Source organism: Polyodon spathula, chromosome 17, assembly GCF_017654505.1.
Source record: "Polyodon spathula isolate WHYD16114869_AA chromosome 17, ASM1765450v1, whole genome shotgun sequence".
Lineage (NCBI taxonomy): Eukaryota > Metazoa > Chordata > Actinopteri > Acipenseriformes > Polyodontidae > Polyodon > Polyodon spathula.
The window spans coordinates 20,182,464-20,204,356 of record NC_054550.1 but is presented as its reverse complement, the minus strand read 5'-3'; the positions used below and the strand labels follow the sequence as shown (position 1 = coordinate 20,204,356).

General features: G+C 42.0%; 1 protein-coding gene across 3 annotated transcripts in view; it reads right to left on the bottom strand.

Annotated features, from left to right (window-relative positions):
- LOC121330165 (signal-induced proliferation-associated 1-like protein 1) overlaps positions 1-21,893 on the bottom strand; it is a 119,335-nt gene that overhangs the window by 37,443 nt on the left and 59,999 nt on the right. For all 3 annotated transcript variants that reach the window (XM_041276476.1, XM_041276477.1, XM_041276478.1), the window contains exon 3: positions 2,130-3,903. In XM_041276476.1, coding sequence (XP_041132410.1) covers positions 2,130-3,624 — 1,495 coding nt within the window. In that variant the 5' untranslated portion in view covers positions 3,625-3,903. The remainder of the gene's footprint in view (positions 1-2,129; positions 3,904-21,893) is intronic.

The following is a 21,893-nucleotide window of genomic DNA, read 5'->3' as shown; positions in this document are numbered from 1 at the left end:
AGGCTACACTGCTACTCTCCAAATTCCTCAACCATAACCCACACAGTACCTTCCCAATCCCTCAGCTTTAACCAGCAAGTCCCACTTCCTTCTTCCCAGTCCAACAGCTCTAACCAATGGGCCACCTTGCTACCGTGCACCCAGTCCAACAGGTGTAGTAGGCTTTACAGCCTCCCTCCAAGTCCTCAGTCTTTAGGTATAATGCTGACAAAAGTTACTTTGATAGGCTACAATTCAAGTGAGATCAATTGCCACATGAGAGCAGTGCTTTGAGCATCATTAAAGTAAATGTTGTGCTATAAGCAAAGGTATGCCAGTCCTTTTTATTTAATGGTGAATGCGCCAGTAGGCAGTAACTACACGTAGGGGTAAAGAGAAAGCTTTTACAGTACTTAACACTGAATGGAGCTAAAAATTAAAACCAGGCTGTAGTTATTCCAACAACAATGAAATCAGGCAGTTCTGTATCCTCACACAAGCAGACAACCCATTATTACTAGTGTCGGCTACATCTGACAGAGCTGCTCAACTGCACATTCTCTGCAATACACAAATATATGCCAAGGATTAAACTGCAATGCAAAAAACTGCCTACTTTTAGAAATCACTGACAGCAAAAGTCATGAGCCTTGCTAGCCAAAAAATTCCATCAGAATAACTTCAAGCCAGCAAATTCAACACAGAATTTAATTTCCATTCATTGCAATATTTTAAGGAAAATCTTGCAGGCTCAACAGATTTATTCAGTGCCATCCTGGGTGCATGTATTGTAGCAGCCCTACACCCTGGAATTAGCAGCACAGAGGTTTCTTGAGTTGCCCGACAGCATTCCAGTTTGAAGTAGCTCTGAAAAAATTACAGAAATTGCTCTGTTTAAGAGGCTGAAAATCAAAACCAATTGAAGATCGATGCTCAGTCCTTTAAAAAGATAGTTTTTTTCTTTTCTTTCAGTTCAGCTTAACTGGGGCAGCGATCAATCCTCTCACTTATTCGGTCACGTGTGCCGATTTTAAAACCTTAACCGTGTCTGAAAATGCAACCTCAATTTCTTGTTGAATTAATGCCAAAACAATTTCCTGAGCATCCCTTCCCAATTTTCTTGGACCACTATCGTCAAGATCAAGTGTTTTACACAAGGAATGGAATAAGACTCCTATTCCATAGCAGTTTCACCCATTCCAGGTTCTACTACGAGTTTGATTAGCCACAGTGTACTGGTAACAAGCTCAGGTGTTATTAAACTCATAGTAAAACCAGTAATGGATCAAACTGGATCTTCCAGTTCTATACAGTACTACATCATAGGGGGAGATGCTCCACAGTACTTTACAAGCTCCATTTCCCTGAAGAGCACTAGTAGCAGCAGTAAAAAGACCTTAAATCAGGAAATGAAAGTATTGTCTTTCTGCATGGCCTCTTTTGTTTGTTTTGTGCTTTTCCCTGAAGAACACTTTGGAAAGCAGCTACTGATAAACAACTGAAAGCACTAAATAAGGCTTCACTTAAACCAAATAAACAAATAGCGTTTACAGCATAAGAAAGAGAGACCCATTTACAGCAGTGCATGGTCAGTCTTGCTTTACCCGTTGAGGCTGATAAGAAAGTCAAGCGGTTGACATGAGATTCTACTGTAAAACGTCTGTAGGGTTCCAGTGGGTTAACTCGCTGTCCTCTCTGGTATTGCAGTTCAAATCTGCATCCGTTCACTACAAGTCGTTTAGTATTTTACTAACATGCCAATGTGAACCAACTAACCCTGCTATTGATTAATTAAATAATGCAAAAATGTATGTAAAAATAAAAAAAATAAAAACACCAAGGACTGCCCAAAATCAAAGTAAAAATTAAAATGTAATTTTTAAATCTTAAAACGCTCCACTGCCACTATAAAATAGCAATTGTTAATTGAAGCTCTAATTCAATTGATCTAAACAGCACTGGATTTTAAACACTGCTCCATTTTAGTGTACCACTGTTATAACAGCCATCACCTCTAAACAATGCATGCGCTGCTCTTTAGTGTAGACTAACATAAGATCCTCGCCGTTCACATCAACTGAATAATTCTGATTTACTGCAGTCTCTACCATGTTTGAATTGAATGCAGCCTCTAGAGCACATGTACTCACCTCTCAGGTAGAAGTATTTCCGATAGTAGTAGCAGCCCATGTCCACATGCTCTAGGATGCATCTCTTGACCCGCTCGTTGTGCTGGGCCTGGCTCTCCTTGGGCACCTCCAGCACGGCCACACCGGCGTTGGCGCAGTGAGAGCTGAGCGAGGACTCAAAGGGGCCGCCCTCCCCGCTTCCTCCCCCACCTCCAATGGTGCCCTGCTTAGACATGCTGATCTTCCTCTCCCCCTCGCCCCCGATCTCGTTGCGGAAGCAGGGGCAACTCAGCACCAGCTCGTTACTCTTGTCGTCGCCGGGGTCCAGGCCCAGGTTCTCCTTGGAGGTTAGGTCATCCTGGCTGCCTGAGGGAGAGCCATAGGCTCCGGTCTGGGGGGAGGAGAGGGAAAAGGAGGAGGAGGAGGCCGCGGCCGCGGCAGAGGCTCCCGTGGTGGTGTTCCGTCTCCTGATGACGTTCTGCCGGCTGAGTGTTGCCTCATTCAGGTCAAACAGGATGCTCTGGATGTCAAAGTGGGCAAACCCTTTCTGGCAGCTCCAGGGCTTGTGTTGGGTGTCCTCCGAGCGCCCGCCATCCTCCAGGTCCGAACCTGCTCGGGAGCCCGGCTGGTCCCCTTCGCCCCGAACGCTGCGCAGCTTACGGAAGATGGAGTCGCCCCCGGTCTCCGATTTGGAGCGTCTCTTCAGGTGCTTCTCCCGCTCCTTCAGCCGGCCTGAGGGACTCCCACGCTGAGCCCCAGAGCTCAAGGGCCCATCTGGGGTGTCGAATCCACTCATTACCTTTTGCCCGGCGGCTAGCAGCTCCCCAAGTTTCTCTGGCGGCTGGCTACGCTGGTCCGGCTTGTCCCCTTGGTAGCCCTTCAGCATGTCGAAGAAGCTTTCCCCAGAACCACCGTGCTTGTCTATGGAGGACGTGCTGCCGTACTCCCGGTGCAGCGGGGACCATTTATAACTGGGAGTCCCCCACTCCTCATCCCCATCTCCGCTGCCACCACTGTCCAGCTCGCTGATGGTGATGTCGGAGTTGCTGCGCTGCCGGATGCGCCTCATGGCTCTGCGAGGGGAGCCAGGATAGCAGTCGGGGGAGAGGAAGCGCCCGTCTGTGCTGCCAGTGTTGCCGCCACCCCCGGTTTTGCTCTTCAGGGTGTTATGGATGCTTCTCAGCATGGATGAGTCCTGGGGGCTCAAGTGGCCCATTTTCAAGTTGCTGCTGTTGTTGCTGCTACTGCTGCAGCTGGTGCTCGTTGTTAATTCAGGGTCCAGACTAATGTGCCAGATACTCCCTCCACCGTCTTTCCGAGGAGGCCAGTCAGCCACCCGAGCTCGCACCCCCATTTTAGGCACTCCCGGGGTGCCGCCCGAGAGGTGGGCGCTCTCGCTGCGGGGAAGAGGGGCCCCTCCATTGGGTAGACGCAGACGGCGGGTGTAGAAATCATCCCCAGCCGGGACCGCGCCCCCCACGGTACGCTCAGTCTGCGAGCGTTTCAAGCTGGTCATGTTCCCAAGTTGTTGCAGGTCTCAGCAGCTGAAGACCATGTCTGCCACAGGGGCTCAGCCACCCCCTCTTGAGACCCCAGTCCACACAGCCTATCGGTAGCATGAGCGGCCAGGCTTCCTTCAGGGGTGAATGGGAACACGAACGCAGGCTAATGCACACAAGTGGCTCCAATGACAGGGTTCAGTTCCAGACTATCGGCTTTTGAAAGGTCTCACAATCTGGGTCTTGCAATGTGCCGGTCCTGTGCTCCCATGATGACTGGGGTTACAAATTCACACCTAAAATGAGAGAAATTATTTTATATGGTCAATTTTCAGAATAATTTTGCAGTTTTCCCATGCTTTATATTATGCACTTACCATAGTTTACCTGTCTGGGCTTTACAATGCTTACCTACGCATTACCACGTTCGCACTAGGTTTTTACTATGGCAAACCTTTATAAGGGAAATGGGTCCATGCGATAACGAAACGGAAATATAACACACACATTATATATTTATATATACATATATATGTGTGTGCGTATGTGTTATAGTTCCTTTAATGTAAGGCCATATCTCATTGATTAAATACTTTGGCCACTCCCTTATTCCTGTTTAAGTTAAAACAATATTTATCAACCCTTGTTCAAAATATATTTAATGGCTAATAATTCATCTAATCTAATGGGTAATCTTTGGTATTTACACAGCTGCTTTTGACCAACATTTTGTAAAAAGATATGTTGAACCGCCAGAGCCAGACTCCCACGACGTGGGACACCTCTACTGGTTTATAACATCTCAATTATTCTTGTATTGTTGGGGGAATAGAACTGTACCAATCAAATTTAAAATCCAGGGAGCGTTCTCACTGCCCAATTAACTTTGTTACACCCGCCCCACCCCCCGTACGACTCACATCCCGCATACTGCTTTATTGCTCCTGGACACTTACTACCTTAAAAAGAGGCAGCTCTCATCAGCTCTGAGGGCAAATATCACATGAGGAAACAAATCTAAGCCTGTAATAAACAAAATAGTGACTAGATCTTTTCATGTAACAGCAGCAAACAGATTCCCTGGGGTTCTGATTGTGCCTGGAGCCTGCATCCTAACAGCAGCAGCATTTAAACCCTTCAGAGTATAGTTGACTGCTATCACCATAAGATGCAGTCACTGCCTGTATAACAGCACTGTCTCCTGTAGCAGACTGCAAGTGCTGTGACAGTTTATCACCTCTGAAGCCTGCTGGCTATTGGTCCCAGGGCGTGGTGGTGTACAGAGTATGCATTTTAAAAGCACGAGTCAGTAGCACTGGAAAGTATGTAAACGTGACTAGAAACTGCACTGTGCTGTTCTGTGCTACACAGCAATGAGCCCCAGGACTTGCCTAGGGAATAGTGTAATGCTCTTTGACGTACAATTTCCTTCTCGATCCTCTGTAAAGTAAAAGCCAGTAAGAGAACCGGATGGTCGCTGGAGTAACCCTTTAGGGACCAGTCATCTGCAATCTTGAAATCATTAAGTATGAAGTTAGTGGTGCTGAAAAAAAACCAAAAGATGTCTCGATGGCTAACACCTTCATGCCTTCATGACTGCAATGAGCTGAACTATTTTGTGGGGGTGCTTTTAAGCATCAGAAAGTCAGGAGGTGTCACAGGCTCTTGCTGACAGGCCTGTACAAGCCTGGTTAGGGAAGAAAATACTTTTTATATAAAACAAATAATGAAAAAAATGGTATGATAGGACACTTATGCAGTAGGGAATTATACATTTAAATTATTTCTTGACCTGCACTTAAATATTGGTTAGGGTTAACTGTGTCAACACTAAGATTTTAAAGAAGTTTTCATGGTTCCTTGCTGTGCACAAGAAGAATCTGCGTCTTAAATCAAGTAGTCTATAGAAACGCACCTTATGAGTCTGTAGCAGGGGGGAGATCTGTGCTGACTCTGCTGGCGTGTTCACAGTACTGCAGGAAGAGGGCAGCTGTCGCCCAACAACCGCCTGTGAGTCATGGCAGTGACACGGGGAGGTGGGAAAGTGGGTGTGTGGACTTTCCCCCTCTCTGAATGGCTGAGAGGCGAGTCTTGGGAGGGATTGCTAGCCCTATAAAAAAATGCTCTGCTGTTTCCTCAGGTCTGCCCTTTAAACGCGCCGAGAGTGCGGAAGCGCTGGTCGAGGACTGAGAACCAGTCGGGAGAAACCGAAACTGAGTGTGTCAAAGCGAGACAGTGAGAGCGGGGAACCCTTGGGCAGACCCCGGAGTATTGTAACGGAGCAGGCTAGTTAGCCGGCAGTGTAGGACGGTGATCTGTCTCTTTGTGCCTTCTGTTTTGAATTATTGTTTCGAAGCACCTGCAAGGGCGCTGGTATTGTGTACCACTGCTTGGTATGCCCGTGGTTCTGTTTACCATCGTTGGTAAATCAGACCACGGACCCACAGCGCCATCTGCGGGCTAAAAGAAAAATAGCACCCCGAAAAAAAAAGGCACCTGTGCGGTGTTGCCAAATCAACCTGTCTGTCTCCTGTGTCAGTGAATTACCCACCACCCTTCCACAGAGTCATATAATGCACATCTAAATTAAACTGCCTACAGAAAACCTACCATCACACATACCCCGCAATACAGATATGCAATAAGCCCACTTTACAAGCCAAGTGAGCCTTATGAAAGCAGACAGTCCAAACACTAATTAGTTAACCAGCACTAGCTAGCTATGTGTTATAGGGCAGAAGGGTTGCGTAATTCTACAGATTGACATTTTGTAGAGCGGATTCTGTGCCAGTGATAAATCCATCTTTTATATGGGATTTAAAACACCATCTGTCTGAAAATCCAGACAAGAACTGAACCCTCCTGGGGAAGGCTTGTGAGGGAACATCTGGCTCCATTCTCGGCACAGCAGTTTCTGTGGCAGCACCCTGGTGAGATAGGCAGTCTCAGCAATGGAAACAAGGAGGGGTAACAGGTTCTTTATTCGGGAGCCATGTAAATGGAGAAAATTCAACAAAGGGAATCTTTTGTTTTTTCTTCTATCAATTTTGTTATGAAGTTTTACTTCAATTTGAAATGGCAATAAAGCAATATCGCAGAACAAACCAAAACACAATGCAGCAAAGAAAATATAAAACAAAACAAACAGAGTGATAGTGGAAAAAGTGCAAAAGCAATCCGCGTCTGAACCTTCTCTTAGGATAGAGCAGCTAGTTTCTATTATAATGGAATGTAGCACACTGGAAATCAACCAGTTTACTAATTTGATGAGTCATCATTAAAATCTGTAAATTACAAGTGCTTAACACATGTACAGGCTGAATGTCAAGCCAAAGATGCATGCTTGCAAACAATATTGTGACATATTCAACTGAACTAAACTGTGAAAAGATCAAAATGCACAACGCTAATGAAAACCAGTATCTCTAACAGTGTCTGTCTGTCTGTCTGTCACTGAGCATACTGGTTGCACATAAAACTGGTTGTGTTGGCTGAAGCGATATGAAACTGGATTGAGATAGCCCATTCCAACTAGGCAGTGACAAGGTAACCGCTGCCATATGCCTGTCTACAGATATGTGGCCACTATGGGCAGCAAGAATTAAAACCTTGTTTACACAACACTGACACTGCGATGGTCAGGGACTCCCACTCTTTAAAAACCATGCTATAGCATGAAATGCATTACTCGCCGCCTTTGGTATCTGACACTGGCATGGAGGAGTCAAGCTGAGGGAACACAAAGCCACTTTGTGGCTTGAAACTTCAGGATACTAAGTTTCAGGCCACTGCATGGCACACCAGGGGAGAATTGACATATTGCCTCAAACTATGTCTTCTGGTCTCCTGGAACCAGATTTCAAGTTGCACTTCCTGCGAATACAGCCAGTTGCAGCACACAGGGCTCTACTGGGTGATTTCAATGAGACCTATTCTAATGTTTTCTTTTTTAAGAACTGTAGGCCTGAAAATGCATAAAAACTATATAAAAAATACACTGAACAAAACACAGAGGAGAAAATGTATTATAGCGCACCTAGAATTTCAGACAAGTTCTTCATCCTTACCCTGACAAGGCTGTCAGACAGTTTGGACTGTTATGAATTGAAAACACCCCCTGTGTATCCTAGCAACCGGTTTCAGATCCAAGGTTAAAAAGTGACATTGAACAAACAAGAGTAAGAGTAACACTAAACTAATTACACATACACTACCGGTCAAAAGTTTTAGAACACCTCCATTTTAGCAGTTTTTATTGAAATTTACGCAGTTTAATGTCTCAATGTACTCTGAAATTAAAGCACAGAACAACTAAACAATAATGGAGATAAAAAAGAAATCATGAAATAGTTTTGTTTAACAAAATGTAATCTAAATTTTTGACTCAAAGTAGCCACCTTTTGCAGACATAACAGCCGAACACACTCGTGGCATTCTTTCTACAATGGAAATCAAATATTGTTCGGAAAGTTCTTCCCAACACTGTTGCAGAAGTTCTCACAAATGTGTTGCACTTGTAGGTTGCTTTGCTTTCACCCTTCTGTCCAGTTCATCCCAAACCAGCTCGATGGGGTGTAAGTCTGGAGTGCTGGCCATTCCATGATTTGAAGCCGACCGTCTTGTTCTTTTCTTCTAAGGTAGTTCTGACATAGCCTGGAGGTATGTTTTGGGTCATTATCATGCTGTAGGATGAACCCCTGACCAACTAGACAGATACCAGAGGGTATTGCATAGCGCTGCAAAATGCTATGGTAGCCGTTTTGGTTCAGGGTGCCACTCACTCTGTGCAAGTCGCCGACTCTGGATCCAGCAAAAGAGCCCCAGACCATCAAGCTTCCTCCTCCATGTTTGACAGTTGGTGTCACACACAGAGGAACCATCCTTTCGCCTACTCGACGGCGTACAAAAACCCTGCGTGATGAACCAAAGATTTCAAATTTTGATTCATCGGTCCATAAAACCTTCTTCCAGTCTTCAGTAGTCCACTGGCGGTGCTTCATGGCCCAGGCAAGCCTCTTTTTCTTATTTTGCCATCTTAGCAATGGCTTTCTTACTGCCACTTGACCTGTCAAACCTGCAGCTTGAAGTCTTCTCTTCACAGTTGAAGCTTACTTCGACCAGTGTTAAGCTGTGCTTGAAGCTGCTGTCCTGTGAGCCACCTATCACGCAAGTTGTTGACTCTCAGAAACTTGTCTTTTGATTCTGTTGTGGCTTTGGGTCTGCCAGACCTCTTCCTGTCAGAGTTTCCTCCAGATTCCAAGTACCTTTTGATGGTGTAGGAAACTGTACTCACTGACACCTTGGCTTTCTTTGCAATTTCTCTAAAGGAAAGACCTACACTTTTAAGGGTTATAATCGTCTGTCTGTCTTCCTTTGTTAATTGCATTTTTGTCACCATTATGATAGCAATATACTACTTCCTGCAGTACAATACTGTCCAGATAATGCTTAAGAGGGTGTAGTAACACAGTCTGTTCCAACACTGCTTTTATACAGACAGAGGGTTTGTAAGTAATCAACAAAAGTTGGGACACCTGTAGGAATTGTTAGCATCAACTTTCAAGGCTTAATTTACTTCCATTGCCTCAGAACAGCTGTAAGTTGTTACCCATTACTTGTTCCCTGAAAAAGGCCTTTTTGTATAACTCTGAAATGTACATTATTTTTCAGTTTTTGGTAACCTAAACTTTTTTTTAACCTCTGGCAGTTTACCGCTTACCTTTGTACCATTTCAGGTTATTCACTGGACTTGAACTGCTTAAATTTCAATAAAAACTGTAAAAATGGGGGTGTTCTAAAACTTCTGACTGGTAGTGTATAACAATTATACATTTTAATATAGAGAAAATTAGGTTTACAAAATACAAGCAAGGACATACTGTACAGTCTAACTTCACAAGGGAAAATTGATTGTTATGTACTATTTGCAAAAATATTCTCCCATCTTGATTAGAGTGTAGTTTTTAGGACTAATAAAAATTAAGACCAAGATGGGTTTAGTCTGTCCATCTTTCACATGCATTCAAGTAATTCCTGTGCTACAGTATCCTGTGGGCTGAGAGCTATAGAAAGTGTTGCTATCACATTCTCAAGTTCACAGGACAGTGGCGGGTTTACATTATCCCCTTTTATTTGTGTATATATTTTTCTATTCAATGAAATATTTTAACAGAAAACTGATCTCACTGTCCTTCTGTGCTGCTGCACAGACAAAGAAAAAACAAAACGAGAAACACGGTACAGGTTTTTACTGTACATAACTGTTACTTATCGGAACATTTTGGCACCGACGACCCTACAAAGTCTATACTTCCCTTCTTTTACCACACTGCTTCAGGTACAAGTCACTTGACAGAGTGACAAAAAGGTCAGTGTTTCAACATTGGTCATTTTCCGTTTCATAAAAACCAACATTAAATTTTCATTTAACAAAATAATAAATTAAGGTTGCTCCAATTAGCTGATTAAATCGGTCCTATTTAATCTGTTAGTGTTGATCGCAGATGAAAAAATTTGCCTATTTTTTGGCTGGGCTTTGAACTCCATTTCCCAACATCCCCTGCTGAGAAAGAATGCACATAAGCAGGATTCCCGATTGAGTTCATATCTGGTTTGTTGTTGCCACACACACACACACCTTATATTTTCTGCAACGTGCAGAACAATCCTCAATGTCTGCTGCCAGCTTGGAGAAATACATCTGCATTTATTACAATCAAAGCAGACTTTGTTCATTTTAAAACTGTTGATGAAAAGGGAGTTTTATGTTTAAGTTGGATGTACAAATTTAATTTCAATGGAGTTGACTGCAGTGCAGCATTTATTTTTCACGATTCCTTCATCTGGCCTGGCAAGGCTTCAGGCGAGTAAATGCATTTTAGTGTCACAAGCTGAGACTAGAACGTTTTGTTTTACTGATGTTAGCACTGTTAATATTACATTACTGTTAAAGTTGTCTATGTATACTGATTTTTACTAGTTTATATTGTGGAAAATGGGTAGGATTGTTGTTTTAACCGATGTTTACCTGTTTCATGGTCCTGAAAAGTGTGTTTTTGTTTTGTTTTTTTTAAATGCAGAAAACAAGGAAGCCCTAAATATAATGTTTTAAAAAAGGAGCCATAAGTGTTATATATGTTTGGATTTATTTTTTGCCTTTCATGCATTCTCAGTTCTTGTGAATTATATTTTGCTATTAAACTATTTCATAGGTTGACATTGTGCTGTGAAAATGTGTTACATTTATTGCAAAAAAAAAAAAAAAAAAAAAAAAAAAGGACCCAAAAAGGCCAAAATTCCCATTGGGCTTATTTTAGATGCTATTGATTTTTTTATGTATTGCTATGCAAACCAGCCCCTAAAAATGTGCAGGGATGAAACTACCGATTAAATGAACTAAAGCCCATAAATTAACCTATTACATTTTTTAAAATCGAGCATCAGCCCTGATAACAATATAAATAAATAAATAAATAAAAACAAAATAAATAAGCACAATACTTTATCAGAGTGAAGGCTGGCTTTGCTGACAGTCCATCTAGTATAGATAAGCAGGTGTAGTTAAGGGGGATACAGTCTTCTCCTGTATAAACCCAAATACATGTTTTAAAATATTTTTCACCTGCTAGCCCTGAAAAATGCTACTTTTCGTGCAGCTCTTTGCTGTTCAAAGCTGCTCCAGAACTACTGTATAGGTACCAGTGTGCACTCTGTTACGGTAGCATTGGGATATCCTACACAGACTCAGCATAAGAAAGGTTTCACTTTCTGTGATAAACTCTTCCAAGTTCCACTTTCTCCCAGTGGAAAATGACTTGCCTTATCACTGAAGTGGCCAGATTGTACAACAAAGACTCATCTTTTAGTAGGGTTTGGTGTGAATGCCCTTCTCACTTCGACTAGTCAAATGTGGTCTGGAAACTGTACACCACGCAATAACTCCTAGCTAGAATTCTTTTACTACAACTTATCCAAAAAAGTGGATAAGCTGTAGTAAAAGTGATCGCAAATGCAGGAGTGATACACACTTTTTCTGCCACTCCCTCCATGCTGAATATGAAAATCTGGTTTAAAAAACACAAAGTCTGTAATCAACTGTGGTTGTCTTTATCCATCAATAACATAAACCAAACTTTTTTTTTTTTTTTAGCCTCTTGGCCTAGGTTATGCCTATCTTAATTTAAATCTTAAATCAAAACTGAAGATGGAGGCTCTTAGAAGGTACGCTTGGTTTAAACCAGTTGGCCAGACACTCCTGTCTGGTATGTTTCAATCACACTGTACATTGGACCTGCTGTGATATGCGTGCATTAACCTGATGATGCCCTTTTATCCTGCTGTAATCATAAGGGTTTAGTTATCTGCTGGTGAGTATAAGTAGGGATGTGATTTTGTCACGGTGGTCAAGAAACCTGTGAATTTTGACATTTGTTTTCACTCAGCATGAAAATAGGAAAGAAGCCGTTCACATCTTTTGAATTGGTTTCAGTTCAAAGTTAAAGCTGTAGCAAATGCCAACTAAAAGGTGAATACTTACAAAGAAATTTAAAATAACGTGACAAAATTAAGTTCTAAGCAACTAGCAGAGCAATATCCCAAACAATTTCATGAAAGTGTAGGGAGCAGCTTTAGGGGAAACAAACTTCAAATTAAAAGAAGGCTTTTTTGCAGAAAATATACCTCGGCACACACTTGATAATGCAAAATCGGCTAAAGTGAGGACAGTTTAGTTTTGGATAAGCATGAACCCCGATTTGCAGCTCTAGCAGGCGTACCTCTGCGGTGCTTATCAACAGTGTACAGAATAATCCTTCTACTCTTTTAATGTACATCTTGTAATAACACCATCACCACAGCTGTGTTTAAATAGACTGTGATGAGTCAAAGGGATTTCGGTCTGTGATTCAGCCTCCCGACAGTAGATGGCATCAAACCAACTCGGGACTTCCCTTACCAAGATCTCGTGACCATGGCAAAAGTCATCTTTTGAGGGGCGGCACCTTGGTGAGGGCCGGAAGTACAAGTATGTAAATTCCAGCCACTGGAGTCAAGTGAAGGATAAGGACACTTGTCAGTTGGGGATTGGTGTTCCACTGACTACAGAGGCGGGACATTACATACTAAAGGGAACGTACTACTGTGTTCGGGGTTGGTCCGAAAGTAAAATAGGAGGAGTAACGGGTGGAGGGAGAGACTAGGTTGGTGCAGCGGGATTTAAAAAAAAAAAAAAAAAACCACTAACATTTCTTTTGTCTTTTTTTGTTTATGTATGGTTCGCCACGAAGACAATTAAAGACGAGTTATCACGGTCTGTTTTGGATTTCACCCCTGCACTCCTTCCCTCACACCATTTTGTTTTCTTTTGTTATTTAATTATTTTGTTGTGTATAGATAATAAAAATAAATTATTTTATTTCTGTACACATAAATTACTGTCTGGACATTCCATTTAATACACTCTCGCCTCACATAGACATTAACAAAAAGTAAATTGTAAAATTCTAAATTTACAACCATAAAATTTCTTAAACTAAAATTTCAGTTTTTTTTTTTTATTTTTTTTTTTAAAAGGTACTGTTAAACCAAAAAAAATAAAAATCTTGTTTACTTTTTACTAAAAGCGTGTGTTAAAAGAAAACACATTAAATGCATGTTAAATACCTGTTTACTTTGCACAAATACAAAAATAGTACATGAATAAATATATATTTTAAGTTCAAATCTTTGTAGCTTTGACCATTCCATGAAATTGACTGTGCCATGATTTTTACGGTTACAAAATCAAATCCGTAATTGTAAGTCACGTTATGCTTTCAGCTCAGTGGTGAGAGTTTTGTGTAGTTCCCATTCGCTTCTCATTCTCCCTCCCTCCCTACACACACACACTGAATGTCTCTCAAGAAGATAGTTGTGGGGCCACATGTGGTCCCTGGGTACTCTTCCCTTGCTGATTCCCCCCCCCCCCCCCCCCATGAGTTTCCATGAGTGTTTATGGAAAGTTTCTTCAAACTCAGGGGAACAGTCCCCAAGATACTACTTTACTAAGGTAAGCATACTGTAAACCAGATTTCCAGGATAATTAATAAAGTAGGTCAACCATGAGCTTGGGAACAGGTTATATTAAAAAAAAAAAAAAGATCAATGATACCAGCATTTCAATACGAGACAAAGCATTTCCCATGTGAAGCATTACTTACAAAAGTCTTGAATAAAATTAAGAGGGGTGTCCTGGAAAAACTTGGTATCTCACAATGTCAGTTTCTCCTTCAACTGCGTTTCCTTACCATGAAAAAATATTTTCTGGATAAATGGTTGGTAATAGGAAACAAGGATAGGTTATCTAAAGAAAATGTATTTTGGGGTTTATCAAGTTTTTAGGACACCTCTCAATCTGTACATTTTTTTTTAATTCCTGTAAATGGACTACTGAAAATCTGTCTGGTTATACTCAAATGTGCTGCACATTCTTTTACTTCTGGGATTGACTTATTTTAAAACAGAATAAAAACTTTATGGGGAAAATGTACGGCAACATTTATGGCCATAATTAATGAATGTCTGTCCTCCACTAATCTTGCTGCCTGGGATATGCACCCCAGCAGGGATTGACAATTAATAATTGTACCCAAAACAAAAGTACTACTATGGAATGCAATCACAAACTCTAAATTTGTCCCAACTATTTCAATGAAAATGGAAAATAAAATGCAAAAAAATCTGGTCCAAAAAGCTTCTTCCTCAGGAAATATCTTTGCTATTCCCATACGCAGCTGCCTGATTTCCCAAAATGTTGACATGTACTCCCTTACCCCTGCAGGCTCTTAAAGGAGTATTTATATCTACATTTCTCTAGTATTGAATTTCTTTCCTGTTTAAGATTATACAGTAGCATATGTGTTCTGTATGATTCCCGACAGTTTTTCTTAGACCATCATCTGCCATTCTTACTAACTATTCCAGCAAAAAATGCTTCTGAAAAGACTCCTCAAGGCTCATTGTGGAGAAGTGAGGTGGGAAGCATATTAGTGTTGCACTGTGTACTGAATCCCACAGGTGTAGCTTCATGCATCGAAGACTGTGCAACACTGATATGCTTCCCCACCTATCTTCAGAAGCATTTTTTTCTCGAATAGTAACCTATCTATGAAAAAAAAAATCACATACTGTAACAAGGTATTAAGCAAGTAAGAAATGAAAGAAAATGATGGACTAGATTCATGTATCCCTTTATCTCTAGAAATATGCTATGTTCAAACTTGGTTTGCTCACCCAAAGACCGGAAACATATGAAAGGTCACATTGCTGAGAGCCTCATTTGTGTTGGAAAACAGAAAAAACGACAGGTACTTCTTTCCCGAAGCAGCCTTGTGGCAGGTGTCCTGAAGGGGTGGGGGGGTGGCGTGGGGTGGGGGCGGCGGTTGCGCAGTGCCAAAAAGAAAGAAATCACATGACTGTCACTTCAATTCAGCCCATTTGCTATCCCGCTGCACTGCACAATGCTCCCAAGACCGAACAATGCTCTCTACAAGCTGTAATTGCTTGTCCTCTACTGCCAGGGCTGGCTGGATCCTTACAAATACAGCGCACAGGGCCACCTCTCCAGTCAACGAGCCTCTATCTCTGTTGCCCTCACTCTGCTCTCCGTCTCGGGTCAGCCAGCACACAAAGTCCCCTCTATCCTGCCCCGCTGGACACCAAGCATTCTTCAAATCCCTGCCCAGCCAGAGCAGCCCTCCAGCACAGAGGAGCCATTGATAAGAGGCAGGGTCTGGGGGGCTGAGAATACAGAGGCTGCTGAAAAGACTTAATCAAGCGCCTCTGGGGAAGTGAGGAAGGGAGAGGGAGGGAAAATAAAGCAAGAATAATACAGTAGTAGCTGCCACATTTATTAATATTTGGAGTGAGAAAATGATCTTGTGCCGTGGCAACTGTTGTAATGCCCTGTATGATTATATTTGTTACGCACTGTATGTACAAACTTTGGCAATGTCTGCATAACTTGTCATGCTAATAAAAGGCCCTTTAAATTTGAATATGGCAGAAATAAATAAATAAAAAGGTGTACTATGATGACAGGAGGATCAAGGAATGTGAGAAGGGGGGCACAGGAAAGGATTAAAGAATTTGTTGGAAACAAGATCATGAAGTTTTACCACAGCAATGCAGTGTAGCTAAATAAAGTGCATAGGAGAGTGAAAAGCTGTAGAATGCAAGAGAAAGAATGTTAAAGAATCCAAAAAGTAAAGGGGCAGAGAAAAAAAAAGGTTACAAATAAAAGCAAGAGTGAGAAATTAAGCGCAGAGACACCTGCCATTACTGAGCTGCTGGCCAGGTCGACTCACAGACGTGCAATGATGTGACCCACCCCACCCCCCCACCCCCGGGGGGTGGGGGATGATATCGTACCCCCCACCCCCCTGGGGGGGATGGGTCGTCCCCTACACCCACAGGGGGGTGTGGGGTGTGATGGGTCGTCAGACCCCAAACCCCCTACTGCTGTAGGGGGATGTGACATCAGACCACAGCCCCTTGTAGTCTGATGTGTCAGTCCCCAGCAGGGGGACGGGGAACATCAGACTGTGTCGTCCCCTCCTCCCCCCCCCCTTTAGTCTGATGTGTACACAGCAGGGGGAGCTCGCTCGCTTGCGCGAATCGGTCTCAAGAGCTGCCGAGTCCAAGCATTTCTATCAGTTGCTTTCTGAATGTACTGTAATATCAGTACCAGGGATCTTAATGACAGCTACTGGTAACTGAATTCAGAACAGGGGGATCTGACAGGCGAGCACATTCAATATAGCAGAGCAGTGGTTTTCAACCTTTTAATTTCAAGTGCCAGTGTTTACAGCAGGGACCGCTAAGTGTACCAGTAACTATGTGTAACCTTAACCTTTCGCAGTCCATTTATTTTTTCACACGAGCTGTTTATTTTACAGGTGCTGTTTAAAAGTAATTGCATTCAGTAAAACGTGTTTAAAAAGGCACTGTATACCAACAGGACACTCAGTACTGCATCTCTTACTATTCCTGGAAAGTCTAGATGGCAGCAGGAGATTGAATGCTTAGTTAGAGAAAGGAGGCAGTTGAGGAAGCAATAGAGAAAAGCAGAACAAAGTCAGAAGGAGGGACTCAATCTCTTACAAAGGGTCATAAAAGATAAGCTTGCAAAATTGCACAGAGCTGAGCGCCTATGGAAATGCTACAAAAGATAGAGCGTGCGAGAACGAACTTTTATAAAGATCCATTCAAATTTGTAAAGAAGTTATTCACCAGTGAGAAGAATGGCACACTAAAAGCATCTAAGGTTGAGCTGGAGAGATATTTGGAGGAAACACATACAGATTCAAAAAGGCAGGAGCATATGTCAATTCCTTCAGATGTCCCACCTACCAATCCAGCCGAATACCAAATGGAGGACTGTGCACCTAAGTGGAAAGAAGTAGAGCAAGCTGTGAAAAAAGCAAAGGCATCACCTCCAGGGCCTAATGGAGTTCCATACAGAGTGTACAAGAGTGCTTCTGGAGTTCTACGAATTCTGTGGAAATTGATGAAAGTGGCATGGGAAAAACAGGTTGTACCAAGAGCATGGCGCCGAGCAGGTGGAGTCTTTATACCTAAAGAAAAAGATTCTACAAGCATCTGTCAGTTTCGTCCTATTTCCCTATTAAACATTGAAGGCAAGACTTTCTTCAGCATTATTGCTCAGAGATTGTCAACCTACCTATTAAAGAACTGCAAAAAAAAAACAAAAAAAACACAGGCATTCCAGATTTCCCAGGATGCTTAGAACACATCAACGTAATCTGGCAACAAATTCAATCAGCAAAAAAGGAGAGGAAGGAGCTCCATGTGACATTCCTGGATTTGGCTAATGCATATGGTTCAGTGCCACATGAACTTCTTTGGGCAGCATTTGATTTTTTCAGCGTACCGATAACAATAACAAATTTAGTGAAAGCCTACTTTGGATATTTGCAATTTAGTTTTTCAACTTCAATATTCAGCACTACATGGCAATGCCTAGAAGTTGGAATAATGGCTGGATGTACCATTTCTCCACTGGCTTTTACCATGGTTGCAGGAATACTGCAACTACTAATCTCTGCTCTAACCGAGGAGTTTAAGTGCGTCAAAGTCAGACAGGAAATGACATTAGTAGATTCACGTGAGAAATGCATAAGAGAGGCAGCACCTGTGTTGAAAACTGGAAGAAAATGGGCGGCAAAGAAAGCTGTAGAAGATGCTAAGGCTGCCCTTCGAATCGGAGATATTATGGGGCAAGTTCAGCATGGAAAAGGAGATCTTGGTCTCAGTTCAGCTCCTCCTACATGGCACAAGGCAACCCCGGCTCAACAGAGGAAGCTGGTAATCAACGAGGTGCAAAAGCAGGAGGAGAGGATCAGGTGTGTAAAAGCTGTTTTCCAGGCCAAGCAGGGAGAATGGATTAGATGGGAGAGTGTGGAACAACACAAGATCAGCTGGCAAGACCTATGGACCATGGAACAGAGCAGGATCAGTTTCCTAATCAGATCAACATATGATGTTCTCCCATCACCACAGAATCTAAACCTCTGGGTGGGTGAGGATCCCTCATGTCCTTTGTGTTCATCACCGGCAACATTAAGGCATTTTGACAGGATGTCAGGTGCATCTTAGCCAAGGACAGTTTACTTGGCGCCATTGCCAGGTGCTGCAATGTTTGGCCTTAGCATTGGAAGACAGGCATAACCTGACCAATACGTTGCCACCAGTTCCATCAAAGAATGACACGCAAAAGACAATATTCCTCCGTCCAGGAGAGCAACCACCAAGAAAAGGTGTTAAAAACAAGCCTCGCCCAGGACAACTGGAAGTTGCTAAAGACTGGAAGATGCTGACAGATGATGGTCAATGGCTTATTTTTCCACCCAAGATTGCCACCACTAACCTCCGACCAGACATTGTCTATGGTCTGGATCAGCACGCCATGTTCATCTGGTAGAGTAAACAGTGCCATGGGAGGATGCTGTGGATGAGGCGTATGAGAAGAAGAAACTTCGGTGTGCTCAACTAGTTGCTGAAGCGGAACAGCGAGGATGGAGAGTACGAGTTTACCCAGTGGAGGAGGGTTGTCGAAGATTTGTGGCACAACAACCCGGTTTCTCAGAGATGTCTGGTTCAGTGACCAAGAGTTGTGTCGCACAGTGAAGAAGTTATCTGAAGCAGCAGCAGAAAGGAGATGATGACTGGCTGTCATTGAGACAGTCAGAATCACTGCAAAGCCCTCATGAGGTATCGTGGAATAGTCGACGAAACACCAAGGACGGAAGGTGCCCACTTGAAAACCCCAAAGATATACCTTACTTCGCTCAATCCAGACGGTTGTCATGTTGATGCGCTGGGGAGGCAAGATAAGCTGATCCCTGGAGCCAGCATTATACTTCAGCAATCAACACCAGACAGAAGGATTTCTCCATCATGAGATGGAAAGCAACGCAAATGGATGGAGATGCAGATGGATCACATTAGTTTACTGTAAAGATACGTCTTAGTTGGTGCTTATCTTGGCAAAAGCCGCGTTCAAATCAGCATGAAGTTAAATATCTACTCATGTAATGGAAATCAATCTCTAGCCCCGCCCCGCATTCGCTGTATTTGTCACATACCTCTTCATAGTTGTGCATACTGATAAATACTCTCCTGACTATTTATCACCAAACTCCTCAATAATGCGATCCAATGTATTACTATAACATCTCAAATCTTAGCAAATGTCTGTGATATTCTTTGAGCACTGGATGCGGAAGCAGCTATCTTGTTTGTTTATGCCCGTGTTATGTCTGTGGTGCAAGGACTATGTGTATTGCTCAGATCCATCCCTTTCTTTTTTCGACTTCTCTCGGCCCCTATCGGTCTCACTCGGTCATTTAAAGGTTTTCTCTGCTTTTTCCATAGGAAAAACAGCTAGAGACCGTGATGTCTTTTTGATGATGTCGGACTGGGTCTGACATCAGAATGGAAAATTGTAATGACGGACCTGGTCCCCCGCAAACTGCTGTTGTAAAACCGACATCTACCCTATTACAACCAGGTTTGTGTCTGTACTTGCTTGTTTGTTGTCTCATTCTGTTGAATCTAATCTATTTCATGAAATCTGCATGTTTATATATTTTTTATATTTTGCAAGTGTTATATGGAATTGGTGTCTGCACCTTTAATTGTGTAGAGTTGTACAGTAATAAGGAGACCACATGCTGCAGCTGCCATGCTCAGTGTTAGTGACATCCTGATCTGACAGAATGTAACACAGACAACTCTTATGATTTACATGCTGTTTATTCTTCAGTAAAAAGTTTAAATTGCAGTGAGTTTCTTCTGGTATATTTACAATATTAAATACACCACAGCAAGCACATTGTCATAATTTTATTACCAGAATCTGACAGCTAAAATGTAGTAAATTGCTTTTTCTTTTTTTTTTTTTTTTGTTTGTTTCGTTTTCTGCAAAATCAAGTAAGCTGCAGTACATAGTATATGTCTTAATTATAGTCCCAAGTATCTCTGTGTGTTTTCCTGTCACATTTTGTGAATGGTCAGTTTAAGAAACTGCAACAGCTGACCCTGCTTTAGTACAAAACTCACGCTACACACGGTTTTAAATAATGGTAATGGTGCTCATAAAATTACTGCACCTGCTTCTTTGGCTGAAGAGATAAGGAATCTTGTGCAATTAAATCATACTTAAACTGCTGACGGTAAACAAACGTAACCAAGCATTATATCTAGGATGCAAGACGCAACAGACATTTTGACTCAAAACTATTTAGGCACTCTACGATTTGACTGGCAAAAGATATGGTTTATTGGAGTTCGCAAAGATAACTTTTTTCAGCTTAGTACGGTAACCTTTTCACTTTCTTGTTTGTTTAATTCTTGTGCTTTTTGCTGCTCTACAGCCCTTCATTAATTATTTTCTTCATTTTAAGTTTCCAGGGCATTTTGTTAATGGCACGTGCAATACACAAACCTTGGTGTATTTGTTGCTGGACTTCTTGTACGTTTCTTAAATGCAACTGTTCATTTTAAGCAAATTTATTTATTTATTTATTTTTATTTTTACACAGCAGTACTCACATGTTTGGTTGCCATCACAACCGTAACAAGAAACCAGGGTTCCGTATTCTGCTGATGTTAATATACCTCTCTGCACTTACAAGCATTTTTATTCGATCAATTGTTACCGTACTTATTGCACTTCAGGTTTATTAAAACATTTGATACGCATTTTATTTTTTTGTTCATTTACAGACCGATGTCATCACATAAAATACTGACACTTTCTTTTAAAAGGGAGAGGCAGCATTTTCGTAAAAATGTTTTTTTTTTTTTTTTTTTTTTTTTTTTTTTGGTAACCATTTTAGTCGCAGTTTGGAGCCCTGCATCAATTTATAATTTTTCTGTGATTCAGCAGTGCAAACCGATTGATACATCACGATGGTGCGATTAGGGAGCATTGTTAAAAAACTGTCGGTATGTACCAGTGGCAAGCCGGTCGCGTACCAGTAAAGTACGCGTACCACAGGTTGAAAACCACTGGCATAGAGATATAGTCACTTTGGTACACAATGTATTTATATATAAAATTAGTCTTTAACACACTGTTTAAGAATGTCCAAATGTTAATAACTGAGACATACTATAATAGTTCGGCGATATCATGTAGAACTCGAATTCCCTTGACAACAATTGACATCCACACAACGTGTCAGAAATATAAAACAATAGTAAATAGTAATATACAGTTCATTGATTCCATAGTCAGACGATTACAACGACCATAACATCATTAGCATACATGGTTAATATACTAATACTGAATATGTCTTTGCCACACGCATTGTATTGCTAGGCTCGCAATAAACAAATAGTTCCTTTTCAAATGGAGATCAGCTTGTTGACCTCTAAGGCTTGCAACATTATCTTTGTTGTTGGCAGTTTTCCCACTGGGAATAATCCTGTTGATCAGACGTAACTCAGTTCAGTTAATGCGTTGCAATTGAAAAGTTATACAGTTTGTAAGTGTTCTTAGAAAGTCAGCGGGTTTTGATTCTCTCTTTAATCCTGTGATTGGTTAGTCTGGTTATTTTGGGCAGTGCCTCCAAGTCCACGTGAAGTGTCTTTCATTGGTTGGTCTCATACCGACACGGCCCCTTGTTCTACATTGGTCCGCTATTTCGCCCCGTCGGGACTGGTTCTTCTGACAAGGCACCCAGAATTGTCTGGAAGATGCCTTCAGCAAAATACTACTGGC